Below are 26,904 nucleotides of genomic sequence, written 5' to 3'. Positions count from 1 at the left end.
ACCTCGTACACGCGCGGCTCCGCTCCGTACACCTCGTACACGCGCGGCTCCGCTCCGTACACCTCGTACACGCGCGGCTCCGCTCCGTACACCTCGTACAAACAAGGCTCCGCTCCGTACACCTCGTACACGCGGCTCCGATCCGTACACCTCGTACACACGCGGCTCCGATCCGTACACCTCGTACACGCGCGGCTTCGCTCCGAACGCCTCGTACACGCGCGGCTCCGCTCCGAACGCCTCGTACACGCGCGGCTCCGCTCCGTACACCTCGTACACGCGCGGCTCCGCTCCGTACACCTCGTACACGCGCGGCTCCGCTCCGTACACCTCGTACACGCGCGGCTCCGCTCCGTACACCTCGTACACACGCGGCTCCGCTCCTTACACCTCGTACACACTCTTCTCCGCTCCGTACACCTCGCACACACGCGGCTCCGCTCCGTACACACGCTGCTCCGCTCCGTACACCTCGCACACACGCGGCTCCGCTCCGTACACCTCGTACACGCGCGGCTCCGCTCAGTACACCTCGTACACGCGCGGCTCCGCTCAGTACACCTAGTACACGCGCGGCTCCGCTCCGTACACCTCGTACACACGCGGCTCTGCTCCGTACACCTCGTACACACGCGGCTCTGCTCCGTAAACCTCGTAAACACGCGGCTCCGCTCCGTACACACGCGGCTCCGCTCAGTACACCTCGTACACACGCGGCTCCGCTCCGTACACCTCGTACAGATGCGGCTCCGCTCCGCACACCTCGTACACACGGCTCCGCTCCGTACGCCTCGTACACATGCGGCTCCGCTCCGTACGCCTCGTACACGCGCGGTTCCGCTCCGTACCCTCGCACACGCGCGGCTCCGCTCCGTACGCCTCATACACGCGCGGCTCCGCTCCATATACCTCGTACATACACGGCTCTGCTCCGTACACCTCGTACACACGCGGCTCTGCTCCGTACACCTCGTACACACGCGGCTCCACTCAGTACACCTCGTACACACGCGGCTCCGCTCAGTACACCTCGTACACACGCGGCTCCACTCCGTACACACGCGGCTCCACTCAGTACACCTCGTACACGCGCGGCTCCGCTCCGTACGCCTCGTACACGCTCGGCTCCGCTCCGTACACCTCGTACACGCGCGGCTCCGCTCCGTACACCTCGTACACGCGGCTCCGCTCCGTACACCTCGTACACGCGCGGCTCCGCTCCGTACACCTCGTACACGCGCGGCTCCGCTCCGTACACCTCGTACACGCGCGGCTCCGCTCCGTACACCTCGTACACGCGCGGCTCCGCTCCGTACACCTCGTACACGCGCGGCTCTGCTCCGTACACCTCGTACACACGCGGCTCTGCTCCGTACACCTCGTACACACGCGTCTCCGCTCCGTACACACGCGGCTCCGCTTAGTACACCTCGTACACACGCGGCTCCGCTCAGTACACCTCGTACACACGCGGCTCCGCTCAGTATACCTCGTACACACGCGGCTCCGCTCAGTACACCTCGTACACGCGACTCCGCTCCGTACACCTCGTACACACGCGGCTCCGCTCCGTACACCTCGTACACGCGGCTCCGCTCCGTACACCTCGTACAAACAAGGCTCCGCTCCGTACACCTCGTACACGCGGCTCCGATCCGTACACCTCGAACACACGCGGCTCTGCTCCGTACATCTCGTACACGCGGCTCCGCTCCGTACACCTCGTACACGCGCGGCTCCGCTCTGTACACCTCGTACACGCGCGGCTCCGGTCCGAACGCCTCGTACACGCGCGGCTCCGCTCCGTACACCTCGTACACGCGCGGCTCCGCTCCGTACACCTCGTACACGCGCGGCTCCGCTCCGTACACCTCGTACACGCGCGGCTCCGCTCCGTACACCTCGTACACGCGCGGCTCCGCTCCGTACACCTCGTACACGCGCGGCTCCGCTCCGTACACATCGTACACACGCGGCTCCGCTCTGTACACCTCGTACACACTCTTCTCCGCTCCGTACACCTCGCACACGCGGCTCCGCTCCGTACACCTCGCACACACACGGCTCCGCTCCGTACACCTCGTACACACGCTGCTCCGCTCCGTACACCTCGCACACACGCGGCTCCGCTCCGTACACCTCGCACACGCGCGGCTCCGCTCCGTACACCTCGTACACGCGCGGCTCCGCTCCGCCCATATACCTCGTACATACACGGCTCTGCTCCGTAAACCTCGTAAACACGCGGCTCCGCTCCGTACACACGCGGCTCCGCTCCGTACACCTCGTACACACGCGGCTCCGCTCCGTACACCTCGTACAGATGCGGCTCCGCTCCGTACACCTCGTACACACGGCTCCGCTCCGTACGCCTCGTACACATGCGGCTCCGCTCCGTACGCCTCGTACACGCGCGGTTCCGCTCCGTACCCTCGCACACGCGCGGCTCCGCTCCGTACGCCTCATACACGCGCGGCTCCGCTCCGCTCCATATACCTCGTACATACACGGCTCTGCTCCGTACACCTCGTACACACGCGGCTCTGCTCCGTACACCTCGTACACACGCGGCTCCACTCAGTACACCTCGTACACACGCGGCTCCACTCAGTACACCTCGTACACACGCGGCTCCGCTCAGTACACCTCGTACACACGCGGCTCCACTCCGTACACACGCGGCTCCACTCAGTACACCTCGTACACGCGCAGCTCCGCTCCGTACGCCTCGTACACGCTCGGCTCCGCTCCGTACACCTCGTACACGCGCGGCTCCGCTCCGTACACCTCGTACACGCGCGGCTCCGCTCCGTACGCCTCGTACACGCTCGGCTCCGCTCCGTACACCTCGTACACGCGCGGCTCCGCTCCGTACACCTCGTACACGCGGCTCCTCTCCGTACACCTCGTACACGCGCGGCTCCGCTCCGTACACCTCGTACACGCGCGGCTCCGCTCCGTACACCTCGTACACGCGCGGCTCCTCTCCGTACACCTCGTACACGCGCGGCTCTGCTCCGTACACCTCGTACACACGCGGCTCTGCTCCGTACACCTCGTACACACGCGTCTCCGCTCCGTACACACGCGGCTCCGCTTAGTACACCTCGTACACACGCGGCTCCGCTCAGTACACCTCGTACACACGCGGCTCCGCTCAGTATACCTCGTACATACACGGCTCTGCTCCGTACACCTCGTACACACGCGGCTCTGCTCCGTACACCTCGTACACACGCGGCTCCACTCAGTACACCTCGTACACACGCGGCTCCGCTCAGTACACCTCGTACACACGCGGCTCCGCTCAGTACACCTCGTACACGCTCGGCTCCGCTCCGTACACCTCGTACACGCGCGGCTCCGCTCCGTACACCTCGTACACGCGCGGCTCCGCTCCGTACACCTCGTACACGCGGCTCCGCTCCGTACACCTCGTACACGCGCGGCTCCGCTCCGTACACCTCGTACACGCGCGGCTCCGCTCCGTACACCTCGTACACGCGCGGCTCCGCTCCGTACACCTCGTACAAACAAGGCTCCGCTCCGTACACCTCGTACACGCGGCTCCGATCCTTACACCTCGTACACACTCTTCTCCGCTCCGTACACCTCGCACACACGCGGCTCCGCTCCGTACACCTCGTACACACGCTGCTCCGCTCCGTACACCTCGCACACACGCGGCTCCGCTCCGTACACCTCATACACGCGCGGCTCCGCTCAGTACACCTCGTACATGCGCGGCTCCGCTCAGTACACCTAGTACACGCGCGGCTCCGCTCCGTACACCTCGTACACACGCGGCTCTGCTCCGTACACCTCGTACACACGCGGCTCTGCTCCGTAAACCTCGTAAACACGCGGCTCCGCTCCGTACACACGCGGCTCCGCTCAGTACACCTCGTACACACGCGGCTCCGCTCCGTACACCTCGTACAGATGCGGCTCCGCTCCGCACACCTCGTACACACGGCTCCGCTCCGTACGCCTCGTACACATGCGGCTCCGCTCCGTACGCCTCGTACACGCGCGGTTCCGCTCCGTACCCTCGCACACGCGCGGCTCCGCTCCGTACGCCTCATACACGCGCGGCTCCGCTCCATATACCTCGTACATACACGGCTCTGCTCCGTACACCTCGTACACACGCGGCTCTGCTCCGTACACCTCGTACACACGCGGCTCCACTCAGTACACCTCGTACACACGCGGCTCCGCTCAGTACACCTCGTACACACGCGGCTCCACTCCGTACACACGCGGCTCCACTCAGTACACCTCGTACACGCGCGGCTCCGCTCCGTACGCCTCGTACACGCTCGGCTCCGCTCCGTACACCTCGTACACGCGCGGCTCCGCTCCGTACACCTCGTACACGCGGCTCCGCTCCGTACACCTCGTACACGCGCGGCTCCGCTCCGTACACCTCGTACACACGCGGCTCCGCTCAGTACACCTCGTACACACGCGGCTCCGCTCAGTATACCTCGTACATACACGACTCTGCTCCGTACACCTCGTACACACGCGGCTCTGCTCCGTACACCTCGTACACACGCGGCTCCACTCAGTACACCTCGTACACACGCGGCTCCGCTCAGTACACCTCGTACACACGCGGCTCCGCTCAGTACACCTCGTACACACGCGGCTCCACTCCGTACACACGCGGCTCCACTCAGTACACCTCGTACACGCGCGGCTCCGCTCCGTACGCCTCGTACACGCTCGGCTCCGCTCCGTACACCTCGTACACGCGCGGCTCCGCTCCGTACACCTCGTACACGCGCGGCTCCGCTCCGTACACCTCGTACACGCGGCTCCGCTCCGTACACCTCGTACACGCGCGGCTCCGCTCCGTACACCTCGTACACGCGCGGCTCCGCTCCGTACACCTCGTACACGCGCGGCTCCGCTCCGTACACCTCGTACAAACAAGGCTCCGCTCCGTACACCTCGTACACGCGGCTCCGATCCGTACACCTCGTACACACGCGGCTCCGCTCCGTACATCTCGTACACGCGGCTCCGCTCCGTACACCTCGTACACGCGCGGCTCCGCTCCGAACGCCTCGTTCACGCGCGGCTCCGCTCCGAACGCCTCGTACACGTGCGGCTCCGCTCCGTACACCTCGTACACGCGCGGCTCCGCTCCGTACACCTCGTACACGCGCGGCTCCGCTCCGTACACCTCGTACACGCGTGGCTCCGCTCCGTACACCTCGTACACGCGCGGCTCCGCTCCGTACACCTCGTACACACGCGGCTCCGCTCCTTACACCTCGTACACACTCTTCTCCGCTCCGTACACCTCGCACACACGCGGCTCCGCTCCGTACACCTCGTACACACGCTGCTCCGCTCCGTACACCTCGCACACACGCGGCTCCGCTCCGTACACCTCATACACGCGCGGCTCCGCTCAGTACACCTCGTACACGCGCGGCTCCGCTCAGTACACCTAGTACACGCGCGGCTCCGCTCCGTACACCTCGTACACACGCGGCTCTGCTCCGTACACCTCGTACACACGCGGCTCTGCTCCGTAAACCTCGTAAACACGCGGCTCCGCTCCGTACACACGCGGCTCCGCTCAGTACACCTCGTACACACGCGGCTCCGCTCCGTACACCTCGTACAGATGCGGCTCCGCTCCGCACACCTCGTACACACGGCTCCGCTCCGTACGCCTCGTACACATGCGGCTCCGCTCCGTACGCCTCGTACACGCGCGGTTCCGCTCCGTACCCTCGCACACGCGCGGCTCCGCTCCGTACGCCTCATACACGCGCGGCTCCGCTCCATATACCTCGTACATACACGGCTCTGCTCCGTACACCTCGTACACACGCGGCTCTGCTCCGTACACCTCGTACACACGCGGCTCCACTCAGTACACCTCGTACACACGCGGCTCCGCTCAGTACACCTCGTACACACGCGGCTCCACTCCGTACACACGCGGCTCCACTCAGTACACCTCGTACACGCGCGGCTCCGCTCCGTACGCCTCGTACACGCTCGGCTCCGCTCCGTACACCTCGTACACGCGCGGCTCCGCTCCGTACACCTCGTACACGCGGCTCCGCTCCGTACACCTCGTACACGCGCGGCTCCGCTCCGTACACCTCGTACACGCGCGGCTCCGCTCCGTACACCTCGTACACGCGCGGCTCCGCTCCGTACACCTCGTACACGCGCGGCTCTGCTCCGTACACCTCGTACACACGCGGCTCTGCTCCGTACACCTCGTACACACGCGGCTCCGCTCCGTACACACGCGGCTCCGCTTAGTACACCTCGTACACACGCGGCTCCGCTCAGTACACCTCGTACACACGCGGCTCCGCTCAGTATACCTCGTACACACGCGGCTCCGCTCAGTACACCTCGTACACGCGACTCCGCTCCGTACACCTCGTACACACGCGGCTCCGCTCCGTACACCTCGTACACGCGGCTCCGCTCCGTACACCTCGTACAAACAAGGCTCCGCTCCGTACACCTCGTACACACGGCTCCGATCCGTACACCTCGAACACACGCGGCTCTGCTCCGTACACCTCGTACACGCGCGGCTCCGCTCTGTACACCTCGTACACGCGCGGCTCCGCTCCGAACGCCTCGTACACGCGCGGCTCCGCTCCGTACACCTCGTACACGCGCGGCTCCGCTCCGTATACCTCGTACACGCGCGGCTCCGCTCCGTACACCTCGTACACGCGCGGCTCCGCTCCGTACACCTCGTACACGCGCGGCTCCGCTCCGTACACCTCGTACACGCGCGGCTCCGCTCCGTACACCTCGTACACGCGCGGCTCCGCTCCGTACACATCGTACACACGCGGCTCCGCTCTGTACACCTCGTACACACTCTTCTCCGCTCCGTACACCTCGCACACGCGGCTCCGCCCCGTACACCTCGCACACACGCGGCTCCGCTCCGTACACCTCGTACACACGCTGCTCCGCTCCGTACACCTCGCACACACGCGGCTCCGCTCCGTACACCTCGCACACGCGCGGCTCCGCTCCGTACACCTCGTACACGCGCGGCTCCGCTCCGCACACCTCGTACACGCGCGGCTCCGCTCAGTACACCTAGTACACGCGCGGCTCTGCTCCGTACACCTCGTACACACGCGGCTCTGCTCCGTACACCTCGTACACACGCGGCTCTGCTCCGTAAACCTCGTAAACACGCGGCTCCGCTCCGTACACACGCGGCTCCGTACACCTCGTACACACGCGGCTCCGCTCCGTACACCTCGTACAGATGCGGCTCCGCTCCGTACACCTCGTACACACGGCTCCGCTCCGTACGCCTCGTACACATGCGGCTCCGCTCCGTACGCCTCGTACACGCGCGGTTCCGCTCCGTACCCTCGCACACGCGCGGCTCCGCTCCGTACGCCTCATACACGCGCGGCTCCGCTCCATATACCTCGTACATACACGGCTCTGCTCCGTACACCTCGTACACACGCGGCTCTGCTCCGTACACCTCGTACACACGCGGCTCCACTCAGTACACCTCGTACACACGCGGCTCCGCTCAGTACACCTCGTACACACGCGGCTCCGCTCAGTACACCTCGTACACACGCGGCTCCACTCCGTACACACGCGGCTCCACTCAGTACACCTCGTACACGCGCGGCTCCGCTCCGTACGCCTCGTACACGCTCGGCTCCGCTCCGTACACCTCGTACACGCGCGGCTCCGCTCCGTACACCTCGTACACGCGCGGCTCCGCTCCGTACGCCTCGTACACGCTCGGCTCCGCTCCGTACACCTCGTACACGCGCGGCTCCGCTCCGTACACCTCGTACACGCGGCTCCCCTCCGTACACCTCGTACACGCGCGGCTCCGCTCCGTACACCTCGTACACGCGCGGCTCCGCTCCGTACACCTCGTACACGCGCGGCTCCGCTCCGTACACCTCGTACACGCGCGGCTCCGCTCCGTACACCTCGTACACGCGCGGCTCTGCTCCGTACACCTCGTACACACGCGGCTCTGCTCCGTACACCTCGTACACACGCGTCTCCGCTCCGTACACACGCGGCTCCGCTTAGTACACCTCGTACACACGCGGCTCCGCTCAGTACACCTCGTACACACGCGGCTCCGCTCAGTATACCTCGTACACACGCGGCTCCGCTCAGTACACCTCGTACACGCGACTCCGCTCCGTACACCTCGTACACACGCGGCTCCGCTCCGTACACCTCGTACACGCGGCTCCGCTCCGTACACCTCGTACAAACAAGGCTCCGCTCCGTACACCTCGTACACGCGGCTCCGATCCGTACACCTCGAACACACGCGGCTCTGCTCCGTACATCTCGTACACGCGGCTCCGCTCCGTACACCTCGTACACGCGCGGCTCCGCTCCGTACACCTCGTACACGCGCGGCTCCGCTCCGTACACCTCGTACACGCGCGGCTCCGCTCCGTACACCTCGTACACGCGCGGCTCCGCTCCGTACACCTCGTACACGCGCGGCTCCGCTCCGTACACCTCGTACACGCGCGGCTCCGCTCCGTACACATCGTACACACGCGGCTCCGCTCTGTACACCTCGTACACACTCTTCTCCGCTCCGTACACCTCGCACACGCGGCTCCGCTCCGTACACCTCGCACACACGCGGCTCCGCTCCGTACACCTCGTACACACGCTGCTCCGCTCCGTACACCTCGTACACACGCTGCTCCGCTCCGTACACCTCGTACACACGCTGCTCCGCTCCGTACACCTCGTACACACGCTGCTCCGCTCCGTACACCTCGTACACACGCTGCTCCGCTCCGTACACCTCGTACACACGCTGCTCCGCTCCGTACACCTCGTACACACACGGCTCAGCTCCGTACACCTCGTACACACACGGCTCAGCTCCGTACACCTCGTACACACACGGCTCTGCTCCGTACACCTCGTACACACGCGGCTCCGCTCCGTACACCTCGTACACACACTGCTCTGCTCCGTACACCTCGTACACACACGGCTCTGCTACATCCACACTGTAAACCCCTCCTGACCCCACACATAAACTTCAGCTCATGCAGCACCATGACAACCAGCACAGCAGAGTCCTGCATCCACTGAGGCCCCTGATCATGTGACCCCTGACTCCTCCCCTCCTGTGACCTCATCACAGCTCCTGTGCGCACAGAGCAGCCATATATGTGGTGGCGGCTCTGCAGGTGGAGGTATGTGGAGACCCCATTACTGGGCGCAGGGGGCATTAACCCCTTCAGCACGGAGACTCTTTTGGGGTCTTGTGTTGCCCCTTTATAAGAATCAAGGTTTTTGTTCTGTTTCCTATAATAGATACATACGACCCAACTATGGAGACAGGAAGGGGGGAAACGTATTGTTCTCATAGTACAGGACCCCTTTACTGGCCCCACAGTGTAATGCCCCCATTATGCCCCTTATGCAGGATGTATGATGCCCCCACAGTGTAATGCCCCCATTATGCCCCTTATGTAGTATGTACGATGCCCCCACAGTGTAATGCCCCCATTATACCCCTTATGCAGGATGTATGATAACCCCACACAGTGTAATGCCCCCATTATGCCCCTTATGCAGTATGTAAGATGCCCCCACAGTGTAATGCCCCCATTATGCCCCTTATGCAGGATGTATGATGCCCCCACACAGTGTAATGCCCCCATTATGCCCCTTATGCGGTATGTAAGATGCCCCCACAGTGTAATGCCCCCATTATGCCCCTTATGCAGGATGTATGATGCCCCAGTGTAATGCCCCCATTATGCCCCTTATGCAGGATGTATGATGCCCCAGTGTAATGCCCCCATTATGCCCCTTATACAGGATGTATGATGCCCCACACAGTGTAATGCCCCCATTATGCCCCTTATGCAGGATGTATGATGCCCCCACACAGTGTAATGTCCCCATTATGCCCCTTATGCAGTATGTACGATGCCCCCCACAGTGTAATGCCCCCATTATGCCCCTTATGCAGTATGTATGATGCCCCCCACACAGTGTACTGCCCCCATTATGCCCCTTATGCAGGATGTATGATGCCCCCACACAGTGTAATGTTCCCCCATTATGCCCCTTATGTAGGATGTATGATGCCCCCACAGTGTAATGCCCCCATTATGCCCCTTATGGAGGATATATGATGCCCCCACACAGTGTAATGCCCCCATTATGCCCCTTATGCAGGATGTATGATGCCCCCACAGTGTAATGCCCCCATTATGCCCCTTATGCAGGATGTATGATGCCCCCACACAGTGTAATGCCCCCATTATGCTCCTTATGCAGGATGTATGATGCCCCAGTGTAATGCCCCCATTATGCCCCTTATACAGGATGTATGATGCCCCACACAGTGTAATGCCCCCATTATGCCCCTTATGCAGGATGTATGATGCCCCCACACAGTGTAATGTCCCCATTATGCCCCTTATGCAGTATGTACGATGCCCCCCACAGTGTAATGCCCCTTATGCAGTATGTATGATGCCCCCCACAGTGTAATGCCCCCATTTTGCCCCTTATGCAGTATGTATGATGCCCCCACACAGTGTAATGCCCCCATTATGCCCCTTATGCAGTATGTATGATGCCCCCCACACAGTGTACTGCCCCCATTATGCCCCTTATGCAGGATGTATGATGCCCCCACACAGTGTAATGTTCCCCCATTATGCCCCTTATGTAGGATGTATGATGCCCCCACAGTGTAATGCCCCCATTATGCCCCTTATGGAGGATGTATGATGCCCCCACACAGTGTAATGCCCCCATTATGCCCCTTATGCAGGATGTATGATGCCCCCACAGTGTAATGCCCCCATTATGCCCCTTATGCAGGATGTATGATGCCCCCACAGTGTAATGCCCCCATTATGCCCCTTATGCAGGATGTATGATGCCCCCACAGTGTAATGCTCCCATTATGCCCCTTATGCAGGATGTATGATGCCCCCACAGTGTAATGCCCCCATTATGCTCCTTATGCAGGATGTATGATGCCCCCACACAGTGTAATGTCCCCATTATCCCCCTTATGCAGGATGTATGATGCCCCTACACAGTGTAATGTTCCCATAGTATCGCCTGAGGTCCTGAAGTTGGAATAATCCCTCTAGAGTTGGTTTTCCCTTTGCCTGCTCCCCTACATGTAGACCCTCGAGCATGTATACATGCATGTAGGGGAGCAGGCCTTACTAGATATCGAGGCTTTGTACAGTAATATACCGCATGAGGATGGTATCAGAGGAGTAAGATATTTCCTGAAATCGAGATCAGTAGAGTGTAGCAGACATAATGACTTCATGGAGGATCTTCTAAAATTCACTCTTACTCATAACTTCTTTCTTTTTGACGGGAAGTACTTCCACCAGCTCAGGGGTACTGCGATGGGGAGCCTCTGTGCCCCCTCATATGCTAACTTATCCCTGGACTGGTGGGAGGAATCCACAATATTCAGGGATGGTCATAAGTGATGGCATCCATATATTGGGGTATGGTACAAATATATTGATGACATTTTTATCATCTGGTCGGGGACGAGTGAACAATCTTTTGAATTTGTCAGGGAACTCAACATCAATAGAGTGGGCCTGAGATTTACATCTAAATTTAATTATAATAATAATTTTTATAGCGCCAACATATTCCACAGCACTTTACAATTTTAGGGGGGACTTACACAGACAATACAGACTTTACAGAATAAGCATAACTCCGATATTAAAAGGAGTGAGGGCCCTGCTCACAAGCTTACAGTCTATAAGGAAATAGGGGAGACACAAAAGGTAAAATGTACATATATTGTATAATACAGCCTTAATATATTAAATAGGGTAAGTACATAACACTACATGAACTGATCACCAGCCAGTATGTGTACAGTACAGACAGAGGCTATGCAGTGCATGAATGGTATGAGCATGATTTTGAAGAAAATTTTAATATGGGCCAAAACTGGGACAGTTAGATAAGTATGTTGAGGTGATAGGCCAGTCTAAATAAATGGGTTTTTACGGCACGCTTAAATCTGTGGGTATTGGGAATTAATCAAATTGTCCTGGGTAGTGCATTCCAAAGAATTGGTGCAGCATGCGAGAAATCTTGGAGACGGGAGTGGGAGGTGCGGCTTACTGAGGATTTCAGCTTTAAGTCATTAGCAGAACGAAGGGCACTGGTAGGGTGGTAGACTGAGACGAGGGAGGAGATGTAGAGTGGTGCTGAATCGTGGATAGCTTTGTGGGTAAGAGCAATAAGTTTATATTGAACTCTGTATTGGATGAGCAATCAGTGCAATGACTGGCACAGGGAAGAGACATCGTTGTATCGGTAGGTGAGACCGATAAGTAAAGAGTTGCAATAGTCCAGACGAGAATGAGTAAGAGCTACAGTAAGAGTCAAAGGAAAGAAAATTTCTAATTCTAGAGATGTATTTGTGGTATAGAAGACACGAGCGAGCAAGTGATTTGTTGTGAGGAGTGAAGGAAAGATCTGAATCAAGTATGACCCCAAGACAGCGGGCATGTTGCTGGCCAGTAATGATGGAGCCACAAACAGAAATGGCAATATCGGGCACAGGTAGGTTAGTGGAGGGAGGAAATAAGAGGAGTCCAGTTTTTGACAGATTCAATTTTAGATAGAGGGAGGGCATAGTGTTAGAGACAGCGGAAAGACAATCACTGGTATTTTGTAATAATGCAGGAGTGATGTCCAGAGAAGAGGTGTCTAATTAGGTGTCATCAGCATAGAGATGGTACTGAAAACCGAATTTGCTGATTGTTTGTCCAATAGAAGCGGTGTATAAGTAGAAAAGAAGGGCGTCTAGGACTGATCCTTGAGGAACCCCGAGAATAAGGGGAAGGGGAGAAGAAGAGAAGCCAACAAAAGACACAGTGAAGGAGCAGTCAGAGAGGTAGATCGACAGTGTCGAATGCTGCAGAGAGATCCAGGAGAATCAGCAGGGAGTAGTGACCATTAGATTTTACTGTTAGTTGATCATTAGAAACTTTAGTGAGTGCAGTTTCAGTAGAATGTTAGTTATCTGAGAGATAGCGGATTAGACAGGAGTGGACCACTTGTTCGAGTAGTTTAGAGATAAAGGGAAGATTGGAAACAGGTCTGTAGTTAGCAGCACAGTTCTCGTCGAGGGATGTTTTTTTAAGTAATGGATGTATGCTGGCGTGTTTAAAAAAGGAGGGAAAAATAATAGATGAAAGGTAGAGGTTTAATATTTTAGTTAGGTGAGTAGTGACAGCTGGAGAAAGGGACTGAAGGAGATGTGAGGGAATAGGGTCACTGGTGCAGATGGTAGAGCGAGATGAAGAAAGGAGCCTTTTCACTTCTTCTTTCGTGACTGGTTTGAAGTCAGAAAATTAGCAAGATGCAGTGTGGGAGGGAGGAGTATGCATAACATTTGGGGATTGAGAGAAAATTTCCTATCGGATATGGTCAATTTTTTCTTTTAAATAATTGGCCTGATCGTCAGTGCTGAGGTTGATGTTTGAGGCCTGTGCTGTTTGATTAAGGAGAGAGTGAAAAGTGTCAAACAGGTGTTTAGGATTATTGGACCATGAGATGACGAGGTTGTTAAAGTAGGTTTGTTTGGAGAGGTGAAGGGCGGAGTTATAGGTTTTAAGCATAAATTTATAATGGAGGAAATCTTCGGCCAGATTAGATTTTGTCCACAGCCGTTCGGCACACCTGGAGCACCACTGGAGAAAGTGTATTTGCAGTGTGTTCCAGGGTTGTCGCCGTCTGTGCCGAGTTGTTCTCTGTGTAGGAGGTGCGGCTTCATCCAGGGCGCATTGCAATGTTTCGTTATAATGCTTCAGTGCAAAGTCAGGGCATGAGAGGAAGGAGATTGGGGCCAATGATGATTGCAACATTTTCATAAATTTCTGGGTGTTAATGGCATGTATATTTCTATAAGTGTGGAAAGTGGGGGTGTCTTGAGCAGGGTGACAGTTCTTGACAGAGAATGAAAGAAGGTTGTGATCAGAGAGTGGAAGAGGAGAGTTAGTAAAATCATGTATTGAACAGAGCCGGGCGAAGATCAGGTCAAAGAATATTTCCATCTTTATGTGTAGGAGAATTAGTAAGCTGTGAAAAATGGTCTTATCCATCAGCTTATCTTTTTCTCATTCAGAACTCTAAAATACCGGATCCTCTCAGTGAAGATCATCTATATAAGAAAATTTTCCTGATTTATCCAGGAAAATGATGGACAAGATGGCGGAGAGGATATTACACCTCGCCCTAGAGATCCTCTTCCGTCTTACTGGAGAGGTGAGAGATTCTGATGACGTCACATTACATCATTCTTATCTATGGGAATAACAGATGGACAGAACTGGAGAGGTGAGGACTCTGGAAATGTCTGGAGGGAGATTTATTAACGTGTCTCTCCATAACCAGGATTACACAGTAGTGAAGAAGACCTCTAGTGAGCGCTGTCAGGACCCTGTGTCTGAGGAATGGGGAATACCCCTGAGCCCAATCACAGGGCCTCCACCTCACCCTCTGATACATGAGGACATCAATGACCAGAAGATCCTAGAACTCACCTACAAGATGATTGAGCTGCTGACTGGAGAGGTGACACTGCTGGGAATGCTGGGATATTATACAGTAATGCTATGAAGGGATCTGGGGGATGACGGTATCATTGTATGTGTCAGGTTCCTATAAGATGTCAGGATGTCGCTGTCTATTTCTCCATGGAGGAGTGGGAGTATTTAGAAGGACACAAAGATCTGTACAAGGACGTCATGATGGAGGTTCCCCAGCCCTTCACATCACCAGGTAATAGACAGGACTAAATACACACGGCCTATAATTATCTGTATGTAAAAAATGTATTCAGTCCTTGTATGTGTTTCCTCCAGATCTATCCAGTAAGAGGACAACACCAGAGAGATGTCCCCATCCTCTTCTTCCACAGGACTGTAAACAAGAAGATACCAATGTTCTTCAGGTAGATGGAGAGAAGATGTCATGAGATTTCCCCTATGATGTGTAGACGGCTGTAAAGGTCCTGTCTTCAGTCTTGTTTTATCCCCCAGTATTATGTTTTAAATTTGTGTTATGAGAACGGTGGAGATAACAGGATTAGAGCTGATCATAGATGTGACTTCATCTGTCTTTGACTTTTATAATATTTGTTTCAGGGTGAAGATCTGACCCATATTAATACTACAGAGACATATGTGAGGGGTGATGAGCGGTGTAAAGAGGAGATTCCTACATATGACTACCCAGGTGAGTAGTAACCACTAAATGCAGAGAAGTCACAGATTCTTCTCAGTCACTGGCTGTGGCTGCTTTATCGGTGATGTAGTCCAGCCATATCACAATCGTGTGATCACCATTTTGCCTCTAGACCACAACATTCTCCTCCGTCCGAAAATATTCAGATTACTTTGTGTAATTGTGAAAGCCCTTTTCTGTAGCACTTACAACCTGGAGGATCCACCTACCCCCTGGGATTAGGAGACGCTGACCGTTACCTGCCCAGATCTGTAAACTACAAAGCCAAATGACAGCGTACGTAGAATGTGCTGACTAGTGAGAAAATCCCTTGAAGAAAAATATAATGATGGGCCTGTAAGAGAAAGTGGAGGGTAATGATGGTGTTGGCTTCCTAGATTCCTGATATCTTATTGGATGAATCTACCTTCTGTGCTGCTGAATGTTCTCATATGGTCCCTACAAGACCAGATCCAGTCTTTTTGGCCAAACTTCACTTTTATGATCGACAACATTAAATGTGCAGTGAGGCCAAGTGTGAATTTCTGTACAATAACAGCAGAGTTTCCCTTTATCCTGACTGTTCAATTTATTTTAAAACCAACTAACTTCAAACTGGATTGTGATAAACTATACAGAAAACATTACACCTGTGCCATGATATATCTCTAAGCTGTGCGTGGCTGATGGCTGTAATATACATTTATTCACGCCTGCAGGAGATGTGTTGGCTCCAGCCCTGGTTTCATAGATTCACTCCACATCATAAATAGTATTGAGCAAATTTGTTCGGCATTTCAAATTCAGGTTCGTGTTCGGGGTTCCGGCTTGTTCAAGCCAAATGGTCCACCATAAATGAGTGCAACTCCAGTTTAGTGTTGGATTTCTCCCTTCATACATACGTTGTTGTTGGGGATGTTACATGTTTTTATATTCTTTCTTTTTTTTACAAATTCCCTCTCTATGATAGTTTCATTGTGGTTGGATCAGCCGGCCTCACTTATGTGACTCTATAACTCCCTGGTAGTTTTTCAAAAAGATCTCCATTACCTCTTCCAAATGCCCGAGATCTACATTTAAGACACCTCAGCTCTGCAGTATTATAAAAAAGTTCACTTTAAATGTCTAATATTTCTTCTTGACACTCATCTGACAGAAAATATTGGTTCTTATGATAGTTTAGATTGCCAAGAGCCACCGAGCCCCATACTCCAATTACCCCAGAGAGGTTTCACCACTAGTTACTCATTTTTCTCTGATGAAGACTGTTCAGTTTGATCATTTCAGTCGATGTTTTATTGTCTATAGTCACAGTTTTTAACTTCTGTAATCCTCTGATTTAACCCCTTCCCGCAGTTTTATGTTTCTAATCAGGCCCCATTTTTCAAATCTGACGTGTGTCACTTTATGTGGTGATAACTTTGGAATTCTTCACAAAGGATAATAGGAAACAAATGGACCTTACAAATTATTTTCCAACTTCTTTTGAATCTGACAATCCCCTATATACGGTTGTAGACTACTGTCTGGGCACATGGCAGGTTAAGAAGGGAAGGAGCGCCATTTAGATATTAGGAATGCTCAAAAGATGGCTACCACGAACAGGCTTGTCACTATCTACCCTGTTTACAGATTTCACAAATTACTTTGATCATCACCCTTTAACCCCTCTACATGGATCTGAACCTACACAGAGACCCCTAGGCTTGGGCCACGGTGTTAACTGCTCTTCTTTGGAGTGAGAGGGAAAGAAGAATAGTCAGGTAGCCGGGTCAGAACCAGGAGGGCAGAGAAAATACAAAATCAGAAGACACGAGTAGTCAGTAAACGGGCCGAGGTCACAACAGGAAACAAATCCACAAGCCGGGAGCTGAGCACAGAGGACTGAACCAGAGGAGAACAAGGCTGTATCTGGCAGCTTCCAGCAATATGCTTCCACCTTTAGTAGGGTGCAGTGCTCTCCAAATGGCTGAAGCAGGGAGCAGATTATTCCAGCTGGACAGCACACACACCCATACTGCCAGACTGGATGGTACTACAGGTCCCAGGCACCCTAATCTTAGTGGCTGGACAGAGCCTGCGCCTTTTACTCCATATTTGGGAGCCAGAATGAACAAACAGTTGAACACCACGCTCCACTGCTTCATCCTATGAGGTTTTCTATTAGATGGTCATTGTCTTGGTGAATAAGTGAATTTTTTTATATAACTTGCCTTTTTTAATGGACCGTTTAAGTAGAAATGTTCAAAAATATAAAATTCAAGGATTCTTTATTAAAAAAATGATGATTGTTTTTATTCTTGGCAGATGACTGTACCAGGAGATCAGAGGGACAGCTGACATCTTCAATTTTCAAATCAGATAATTTTCAGATTCCACAGGATACAATTGAAATGAATGACATTACTCCAGATTTACCATCATCCCTTCACAGCAAAGATCTGTCATCTGATCCTTTGAAACAGGTCTCGTCTTCTGATTCATTACCGACTACTAAGGAAAATCAAAGTCACAAAATAAGCATTAAAAAACAAACTGCTCCTAATGCAAAGAAGCCATTTTCACATTCAGAATATGGATATAGTTTTCTTCTCAAAAAGTCTTTTTTTAAACATCAAAAAATTCACACAGCGAAGAATAGATTTTCTTGCTCCAAGTGTGGGAAATGTTTTAATCAGAAATCAAGTCTTGTTAGGCACCAGATAACTCACACAGGAGAGAAGCCATTTTCCTGTTCAGAATGTGGGAATTTTTTTACAGAGAAATCAAATCTTATCAAACATCAGAGAACTCACACAGGGGAGAAGCCTTTTCCATGTTCAGAATGTGGAAAATGTTTTAACCATAAATCTAGTTTTCTTAAACACCAGAGAGCCCACACAGAGGAGAAGCCTTTTACATGTTCTGATTGTGGGAAAAGTTTTGTACAGAAATCAAATCTTAATATACATCAGAGAACTCACACAGGGGAGAAGCCATTTTCATGTTCAGAATGTGGAAAATGTTTTTTAGAGAAATCAACTCTTATCAACCATCAGAGAACTCACACAGGAGAGAAGCCATTTTCATGTTCAGAATGTGGGAAATATTTTACAGAGAAATCTACTCTTATCAAACATGTGAGAACTCACACAGGGGAGAAGCCTTTTCCATGTTCAGAATGTGGGAAATGTTTTGTACAGAAATCATATCTTAATATACATCAGAGAACTCACACAGGGGAGAAGCCATTTTCATGTTCAGAATGTGGGAAATGTTTTGCAAAGAAATCAAATCTTTTCACACATCAGAGAACTCACACAGGGGAGAAGCCTTTTCCATGTTCAGAATGTGGAAAATGTTTTTCAGAGAAATCAACTCTTATCAACCATCAGAGAACTCACACAGGAGAGAAGCCATTTTCATGTTCAGAATGTGGGAAATATTTTACAGAGAAATCAACTCTTATCAGCCATCAGAGAACCCACACAGGGGCAAAGCCTTTTTCATGTTCAGATTGTGGGAAATGTTTTGGACAGAATTCACATCTTAATAAACATCAGAGAACTCACACAGGGAAGAAGCCTTTTTCATGTTCAAAATGTGGGAAATGTTTTAAACAGAAAGCGCATCTTGATAACCATCGGAGAACCCACACGGGAGAATGCCGCAACTACACCCAACTAGTCTCTGTACAGACAAGAAATGCCCTAGCTGTACAACTAAAAACGTCACCACAGACCTAACTCCCTAATAAGTCGTTGATGAGTTTCTCATACCTCCTGAGGAACCAGAGGGGACACTGCAACACACTGTCAACAAGGGGAAAGGAAAGTATGAAGTAAAATATGAAAACCCTGAATGAGAAACAAAAACACATTCATATAGGGCAAAGAAGGCAAGCTAAGGAGAACCAAAAATAAAAGGAACAAGTATAATCTCCCAGAAACCTAACATTGTTAGAATGAAAAGATACTGGGAGGGAAAGCAAACTGACCGGGAGGATAGTTTCACCTTTGTGGTGAAACTTATAAAATTCATCCTCACCAACTGTAAATGTAAAACCCGTTCATTTATAAAGACCATGGACAAGATAAAGATTCCCAACTCACATCAGGACCACAAGATCCCAGGTACTTTCAGCTGCATCACAATGAACTTAATTATATGTACCAATTGTCCAACTGGGGGTCTGTATGTAGGGAAGACAGGGCAAAAACTTAAAACAAGGATGAATTCTCATCGCCACACAAAATAACGAAAAAAAGAATAGATCTACTTGTGTCCACACATATTTACGGCCACAGCTGCTTATCCTTTTCCCATACTGATAGTTCTGCTTCACTTCACTTGTCTGATCTATTGCATTATTCCTGTGCCCTGTAGTGTATAAATATGTGACTATTCGGATTTTGTATTATACTATGTCTCATGAAGAGACCTGAGTAGTCTCGAAAGCTTACTGACTAATGGCTAACTGAAAAAATGGTATCAACCACTGAGGACTCTCAAATTTTAATATTTTTCTCCATACAGCAATTTTAAGATCTCTCCACAGGTGTTCAATGGGATTTAGATCAAGACTCATTGCTGGTTTGAACTCTCCAGCACTTTGTTTCCATCCATTTTCTGGGTGCTTCTTGAAGTATGTTTGGGCTCATTGTCATGCTGTAAGATCCATTACCTAGGACTAGTGTTGAGCGAGTATGTTCTGTTCCGAGTATGCTCGGGTGAGCTCCGAGTATTTACAGCTGCTCAGTGTTATGTTTGAATCGCTCCAGTGTCCATGATTTGCGACTGTTTGGCAGCTTTATTACATGTGAGGAATGTGTAAGAAATGGACATTCCTCACATGTAATAAAGCTGTCAAACAGTTGCAAATCATGCACATGGGAGTGATTCAGACATATCACTGAGCAGCTGTAAATACTCGGAGCTCGGCCCGAGCATACTCGGCGAAAGGGTTAATAGAACATGCTCGCTCAACACTACCTAGGACGCAAACCCAGCTTTCTGACACTAGGCACTATATTGTGACCCAAAATCCTTTGCTAATCTTCAGATTTCATGATGCCTTGCACACAGTCGGAGACAGCAAAGCAACCCCAAAACACCTTTGAACCTCCCCATATTTGACTGTATGGGTTGTAAATTTATTGATTATGCTGTACACCTTGGACAAAGGAACATGCCGATCTCTAAAGATGGACTTATAACCTTGAAATTGTTGATATTTTTCAACAATTTTGGTTCTCAAGTCCTCAGACAGTTCTCTTCTCCTTTTTCTGTTTTCTCCATGCTTAGTGTGCCACTCATATGCACACAATGCAAAGATTGAATCAACTTCTTCCTTTATCTGGTTTTAGTTGTGATTTTCATATTGCCCACACCTGTTACTTGCCAAAATTGCGTTTGAACAAGCTTCACATGCTTGAAACAAAGTTGTTTACCCACAATTTTGGCAAGGTGTCACCTATTTTGTCCTACCTATTTTGTGTGAAATTATGTTCAATTTGCCTTTTTTTCTCTGTTTTCTTGTGTTGTTCCAATACATACAAAGGAAATAAACGTGTATAACAAAAAGTGTAATTTCAATAATTTTCTGGGAGAATGACTTCATTTTCTGTAACAATTTCAAGGGAGCCAACACTTTTGACCATGACTTGTTTTTGTTGCCTTTTTAATTTGTTGCAGCATATCATCCTCTACGTGTTCAGCTATATTAGGAGGCTTGTAGCAAAGTCCAATTAGCAGCTTTGCATTATTGCCATTTCCATGTACATTTACCCATACTGATTTTACATCAGGGATGTAAAACTCAAAAAATGCAGAGGGCCAAAATGAAAAACTTTGACAAAGTCGTGGGCCAACCAGTGTACAGTATAATGGGCCCCACATAGTCCTCCATACAGAATAATGGGCCCCACATAGTCCTCCATACAGAATAATGGGCCCCACATAGTCCTCCATACAGAATAATGGGCCCCACATAGTCCTCCATACATAATAAACAAGAGGAAAAAACTTCAAGTCAGAGTCCCATATAATAGTGAAAAAATTACAAAATTGTATTAATTATAATTTATACAGGAAAAAAATATGAATCAGAGACAGTTAATAGTAAAACAATGGAGGAGCACTAATGAGGAGCATGAGACAAATTAACATGATTATTTTCTGATGTAAATACATAATTGGGCTGCCAAAAAAATAAGAATATATTGTTAAAATGCAGTGAAGCATTCCATAAAAGTGCAGGTGCTTATGAGGTAGGTCAGAAGTAGTTGCTATATAAGAAGGTTAGTCATACCGCTGTCTATATATAGGTACTAATCTAGATAGCTCATACCGGGGACAGCAGATCTTTATAAGTGACCTCTTAGGCTACAGGGTAAAAGTATATCCTAATACATATTAAAGCCTAGAAAATGCACCTAAGTAGGAAAAAAGATTAAAGAACGGCAGCAAAAAGAGTGTAGCATAAATCCTATAGAATACTTACAGCCACAGTGGATGTGAACACGCTCCTCAATGGCGCTCACCCTGATGCGCGTTTCAGCACGGCTGCCTTCGTCAGGGGGTGGCGTCAATGAAGGTGGGTAGGGTTTAGAAACCCTTGAGCCAATGGAAAAGGGGGGGTGTAGTCTCTCCACCAATGGGTGTAGGGAGGGCGTGGCATGACACATGGCAATCACCGCGGCATCCACGGCTACCGCATCATATGATCCATGATGCCGCAAGCACATGGGGAACCACGTGACCGCTCGTCATGGAGCAAATATTGATACGACCAGCGAGGACACCACAGAGAACAGTGAAGACATGCGTACCGCCCAGTCCACAGACATATATAGTCAAATACAACCAGAGAGAAAAAGAAACTAGCATAATGGGGTAAACTGTCAATAATAGCATAGCCCAAATGTATATATATATCTAAGGGGTATAGGCGATAGCCAATTATATATAAGTCAGAGAAGTTAATTGGACATGACGAAACAAATAAAGTATATCTTTAAGAAACGCATGAAGTATAACATGATTATATGAGATCATAGTATACTGTAAATGCATAATAAGATATAAGAAAATATCTCAAAATATCGATCTATAAATGCGAAAGATATCCAATAATAACTGTATGGACAAAAAATGCGCACACAGAAAAAAAGTTACAGATCTTGAGAGACAATACAGTGCCAGCAATTATGTCCATGTTATCCAATAGCAGAATGGAAGTCATGAACGTCATTGACATAGAAATGGAGAGATCATGTATACAAACATGCCAATCACCATGTAATGCCTTTATGAATATTTGGTAGAAAAAGACGACAAACTCTCATGGAGGAACACTAAAGAAATAGGAAAAAGTTAAAACAATGTGGATATACAGTACAGACCAAAAGTTTGGACACACCTCATTTAAAGATTTTTCTGTATTTTCATGACTATGAAAATTGTACATTCACACTGAAGGCATCAAAACTATGAATTAACACATGTGGAATTATATACTTAACAAAAAAGTGTGAAACAACTGAAAATATGTCTTATATTCTAGGTTCTTCAAAGTAGCCACCTTTTGCTTTGATGACTGCTTTGCACACTCTTGGCATTTTCTTGATGAGCTTCAAGAGGTAGTCACCGGAAATGGTTTTGACTTCACAGGTGTGCCCTGTCAGGTTTAATAAGTGGAATTTCTTGCCTTATAAATGGGGTTGGGACCATCAGTTGTGTTGTGCAGAAGTCTGGGGGATACACAGCTGATAGTCCTACTGAATAGACTGTTAGCTGCTTTTTTCCTGCCATAATACAAATTCTAAGTAAAGAAAAACGAGTGGTCATCATTACTTTAAGAAATGAAGGTCAGTCAGTGCGAAAAATTGGGAAAGCTTTGAAAGTGTCCCCAAGTGCAGTTGCAAAAACCATCAAGCGCTACAAAGAAACTGGCTCACATGAGGACCGCCCCAGAAAAGGAAGACCAAGAGTCACCTCTGCTTCTGTGGATAAGTTTATCCGAGTCACCAGCCTCAGAAATCACAGGTTAACAGCAGCTCAGATTAGAGACCCGAGTTGCCAGACAGAGTTCTAGCAGCAGACACATCTCTTCAACAACTGTTAAGAGGAGACATTGTGTAGCAGGCCTTCATGGTAAAATAGCTGCTAGGAAACCACTGCTAAGGACAGGCAACAAGCAGAAGAGACTTGCTTGGGCTAAAGAACACAAGGAATGGACATTAGACCAATGGAAATCTGTGCTTTGGTCTGATGAGTCCAAATTTGAGATCTTTGGTTCCAACCACCGTGTCTTTGTGCGACGCAGAAAAGGTGAACGGATGAACTCTACATGCCTGGTTCCCACCGTGAAGCATGGAGGAGGAGGTGTGATGGTGTGGGGGTGCTTTGCTGGGGACACTGTTGGGGATTTATTCAAAATTGAAGGCATACTGAACCAGCATGGCTACCACAGCATCTTGCAATGGCATGCTATTCCATCCGGTTTGCGTTTAGTTGGACCATCATTTATTTTTCAACAGGACAATGGCCCCAAACACACCTCCCGACTGTGTAAGGGCTATTTGACCAAGAAGGAGAGTGATGGGGTGCTACGCCAGATGACCTGGCCTCCACAGTCACCAGACCTGATCCCAATTGAGATGGTTTGGGGTGAGCTGGACCACAGAGTGAAGACAAAAGGGCCAACAAGTGCTAAGCATCTCTGGGAACTCCTTCAAGATTGTTGGAAGACCATTTCCAGTGACTACCTCTTGAAGCTCATCAAGAGAATGCCAAGAGTGTGCAAAGCAGTCATCAAAGCAAAAGGTGGCTACTTTGAAGAACCTAGAATATAAGACATATTTTCAGTTGTTTCACACTTTTTTGTTAAGTATATAATTCCACATGTGTTAATTCATAGTTTTGATGCCTTCAGTGTGAATGTACAATTTTCATAGTCATGAAAATACAGAAAAATCTTTAAATGAGAAGGTGTGTCCAAACTTTTGGTCTGTACTGTAGGTGATCAGAGAAATGGGGCATAACTAATATTTTCGTTCTAGCCCAATGGATGGAGTGTTTTTAAAGTCCAAATCCATCTGCTCTCTTTCTGGGCTAATAGTTGGCTCACTCTACCGTCCCTAATATTAGTGGTGATCATGTCAATACCCCGAACTTTAAGTTTAGATGCGTCACACTTATGGTGTATTCTAAAATGCTTGGGAATAGTTTTTAACGTAGAAATATCAGTTTCCTTTACCGCCGCTTCAATACCTAGGACGTGTTCACGTATTGTTGTCCTAAGTTGTCTAGTTGTGAACCTTACATAGATTTTAGGACACAGGCATATCGCGTAATAGTCCACCGCTTTAGAGGTACAAGTTATCGGTTTGGTGATGTAATAGGTCCTAGAGCCCTGGGAATCTGTGAAAGAGTTAGCATGTTCGACATTAGGACACGCCACACATCTACCACATGGTACACATACATTTACTGGAGGTGGTCTTTTCAAAAAATTAGGGGGAGTGGTAGGATAATAGTGGCTTCTCATAAGGTGATCACAGAGATTTTTTGCCTTTCTGAAGGTGATTTGTTGTCTCTCTGGTAGATATTTTGCCAATATAGGGTCAGCCATTAAGATGGGCCATGATTTGATAAGACAGTCACGTAATTCTGTCGCTTTAGCGTGGAATGTTGTAATGAACCGTAACTAGTGATGAGCGAGCATGCTCGCTACTGCTCGGTGCATGCCTGAGCATCTCACTGCTCTTGTGACACTTTCCAGGGTTGCTCGGCGGGAGCTCGGGTCCCCACCCTGCATGTGTGGCGCACTTTAGATCGCCAATCAACATGCAGGGATTTTCTGCCACACACTGTAATGCCGCAGCCATGTTGGTTGTTGCATTACAGTGATTGGCTGGCCGCACAGCGTCATCAGGTCTATATCAGACCTGGCACCGCCATGCTATGCAGGCAGGCAGGGTATATAGCAGACTGCAGTGCACATGGCAAAAGGATCCATTCCAGTTCTGTCTGCTGGTGCTTTTACAGATATTTGTAGAAATAGGCCCAGGTATCAGGGGCCAGGAATAATTTATTTTTTATCTTAATCCTGATTATTTGCTTAAAAAGCAATCCAGAGAACACTGTTTATCTGTGCCATTTGCTTGTTGGCACTGCAGAATACAGCCAGGTCCTTTCCATATTAAAGTGCTAAAAATTCAGCTATTTAAAACTGTGGTTTGTCCGTCACACGGATCACATATAATTACTGCCATTTCTGGCCTCCATTGAAATTTTGTTGCAGTGTGTCAGTGAACTTATTGACACGAGGTCGACGCTGTTAAAAATAGTTACCTACAGGCCAGCTATTTAAAACTGTGGTTTGTCCGTCACATGGATCACATATAAGTTTGCTCCAAATTCAGCCATTTGTAGTGAGCGGGGAAGATATTGTCCTCCATTTAAAATGGGCAAGGCACGTGACAAGGGATGGGGAACTGGACGTGATGATGCATGCCAAGGCCGTGGGCAAGCTGAAATTGTGCCACAACAAACACCCACATCTTCTCGCTCGACCTTCCTGTCCCAATTAATAGGGGACCGTAATACACCACTATTGAGCACTGAGCAGTGTGAAAAGGCTATTGGTTGGATAGCAGATAATGCTTCCGTCACTTAGCCACCACCACCACCCTGTCTTCCACATGGTCAAGTCTCAGTAGCTGTGAGTCTGGACCGCATATTCCTCACCCTGAACAACCTTCCTCCCCCCATGCCGAGTGCCCAGAGACAACTGATCCCACACTTGGACACGCTGAAGAGCTGTTCACTTTTCCATTTATAGATTCGTACGTCTTGCCTGGTCCACTTGAAGCGGGGCAAGAGGAGATCGCATGTAGCGGTGCCCAAATATTTGAGCACCCACGGTCATACGAAGGTGACGGTGGGAAAGTGTCACAAGAGGTGGACGATGATGAGGCACAATTGCCAGAAAGTCAGAAGGAAGACCGAGGTGCGGAAGTGGAAGACAAGGTGGTGAATGATATAGTAACTGACCTAACCTGGCAGGAGGACATGCAGAGCAAGGACAGCAGCACACAGGAGGAGGGAGGCAGAGCTCTCCAACAGGCAGGAAGAAGCAGTGTGGTGACAACAGACAGAAGCCGGGCAACCGTTCCCCGTAACACCAACACGACTGAAGTTGCCCGTACAACTGTTGTCTTCCCGAGTCTGGTTGTTTTTTAAATACTCTGCCGATAACCCCAAAAAGGCCATTTGCACCACCTGCCTGGTCAGCATCAGCAGGGTTAGCAAAACTACCAGCCTGACCACCACCAGCATGATCAGACACATGGCAGCAAAAGCACCCGACTTTGTGGACCGAATCCCAGGGTCCAGGAACAGTGTCTGCGGGTGACACCACTGCTTCTTCTGCTGTTGTGCGTGCAAGCCAATCCCCTGCCCATGGCGCATGCCATGAGAAGATGCCTCCTGCCCTGCACCTGTCGTTGCACACTCTCAAATAGCACCATCAGCAAGCATGTCCTTGTTCCAGCGCAGCGTTCAGTTGTCCATACCCCAGTCCTTGGAATGCAAGCGCAAATACGCAGCCGACGTCCCACAGGCCACACTACTAAATTCCCA

The 26,904-nt window shown here is 50.6% G+C and overlaps 1 protein-coding gene across 2 annotated transcripts in view; it reads left to right on the top strand.

Moving 5' to 3' along the window:
* The window catches only part of LOC141192418 (uncharacterized), a 63,285-nt gene extending 42,444 nt beyond the window's left edge, over positions 1 to 20,841 (top strand). Inside the window, exons 1-7 of one of the 2 annotated variants that reach the window (XM_073661932.1) lie at positions 9,169 to 9,227; positions 14,180 to 14,319; positions 14,449 to 14,628; positions 14,712 to 14,835; positions 14,919 to 15,007; positions 15,201 to 15,291; positions 17,587 to 20,841. In XM_073661932.1, the coding sequence (XP_073518033.1) occupies positions 14,251 to 14,319; positions 14,449 to 14,628; positions 14,712 to 14,835; positions 14,919 to 15,007; positions 15,201 to 15,291; positions 17,587 to 19,004 (1,971 nt within the window). In that variant the 5' untranslated portion in view covers positions 9,169 to 9,227; positions 14,180 to 14,250 and the 3' untranslated portion in view covers positions 19,005 to 20,841. Of the gene's footprint in view, positions 1 to 9,168; positions 9,228 to 14,179; positions 14,320 to 14,448; positions 14,629 to 14,711; positions 14,836 to 14,918; positions 15,008 to 15,200; positions 15,292 to 17,586 lie in introns of those variants that run through there. The other variant, XM_073661933.1, reaches the window with a different exon arrangement.
* The last annotated feature ends 6,063 nt before the right edge of the window (positions 20,842 to 26,904 follow it).

The sequence above is a fragment of the Phyllobates terribilis genome, unplaced genomic scaffold, assembly GCF_046119375.1.
Source record: "Phyllobates terribilis strain yellow unplaced genomic scaffold, ASM4611937v1 Scaffold_61__1_contigs__length_8056638, whole genome shotgun sequence".
In the NCBI taxonomy this organism is placed as follows: domain Eukaryota; kingdom Metazoa; phylum Chordata; class Amphibia; order Anura; family Dendrobatidae; genus Phyllobates; species Phyllobates terribilis.
Note: the sequence above shows the minus strand (reverse complement) of the source record. Positions and strands in the feature narration are given on the sequence as shown.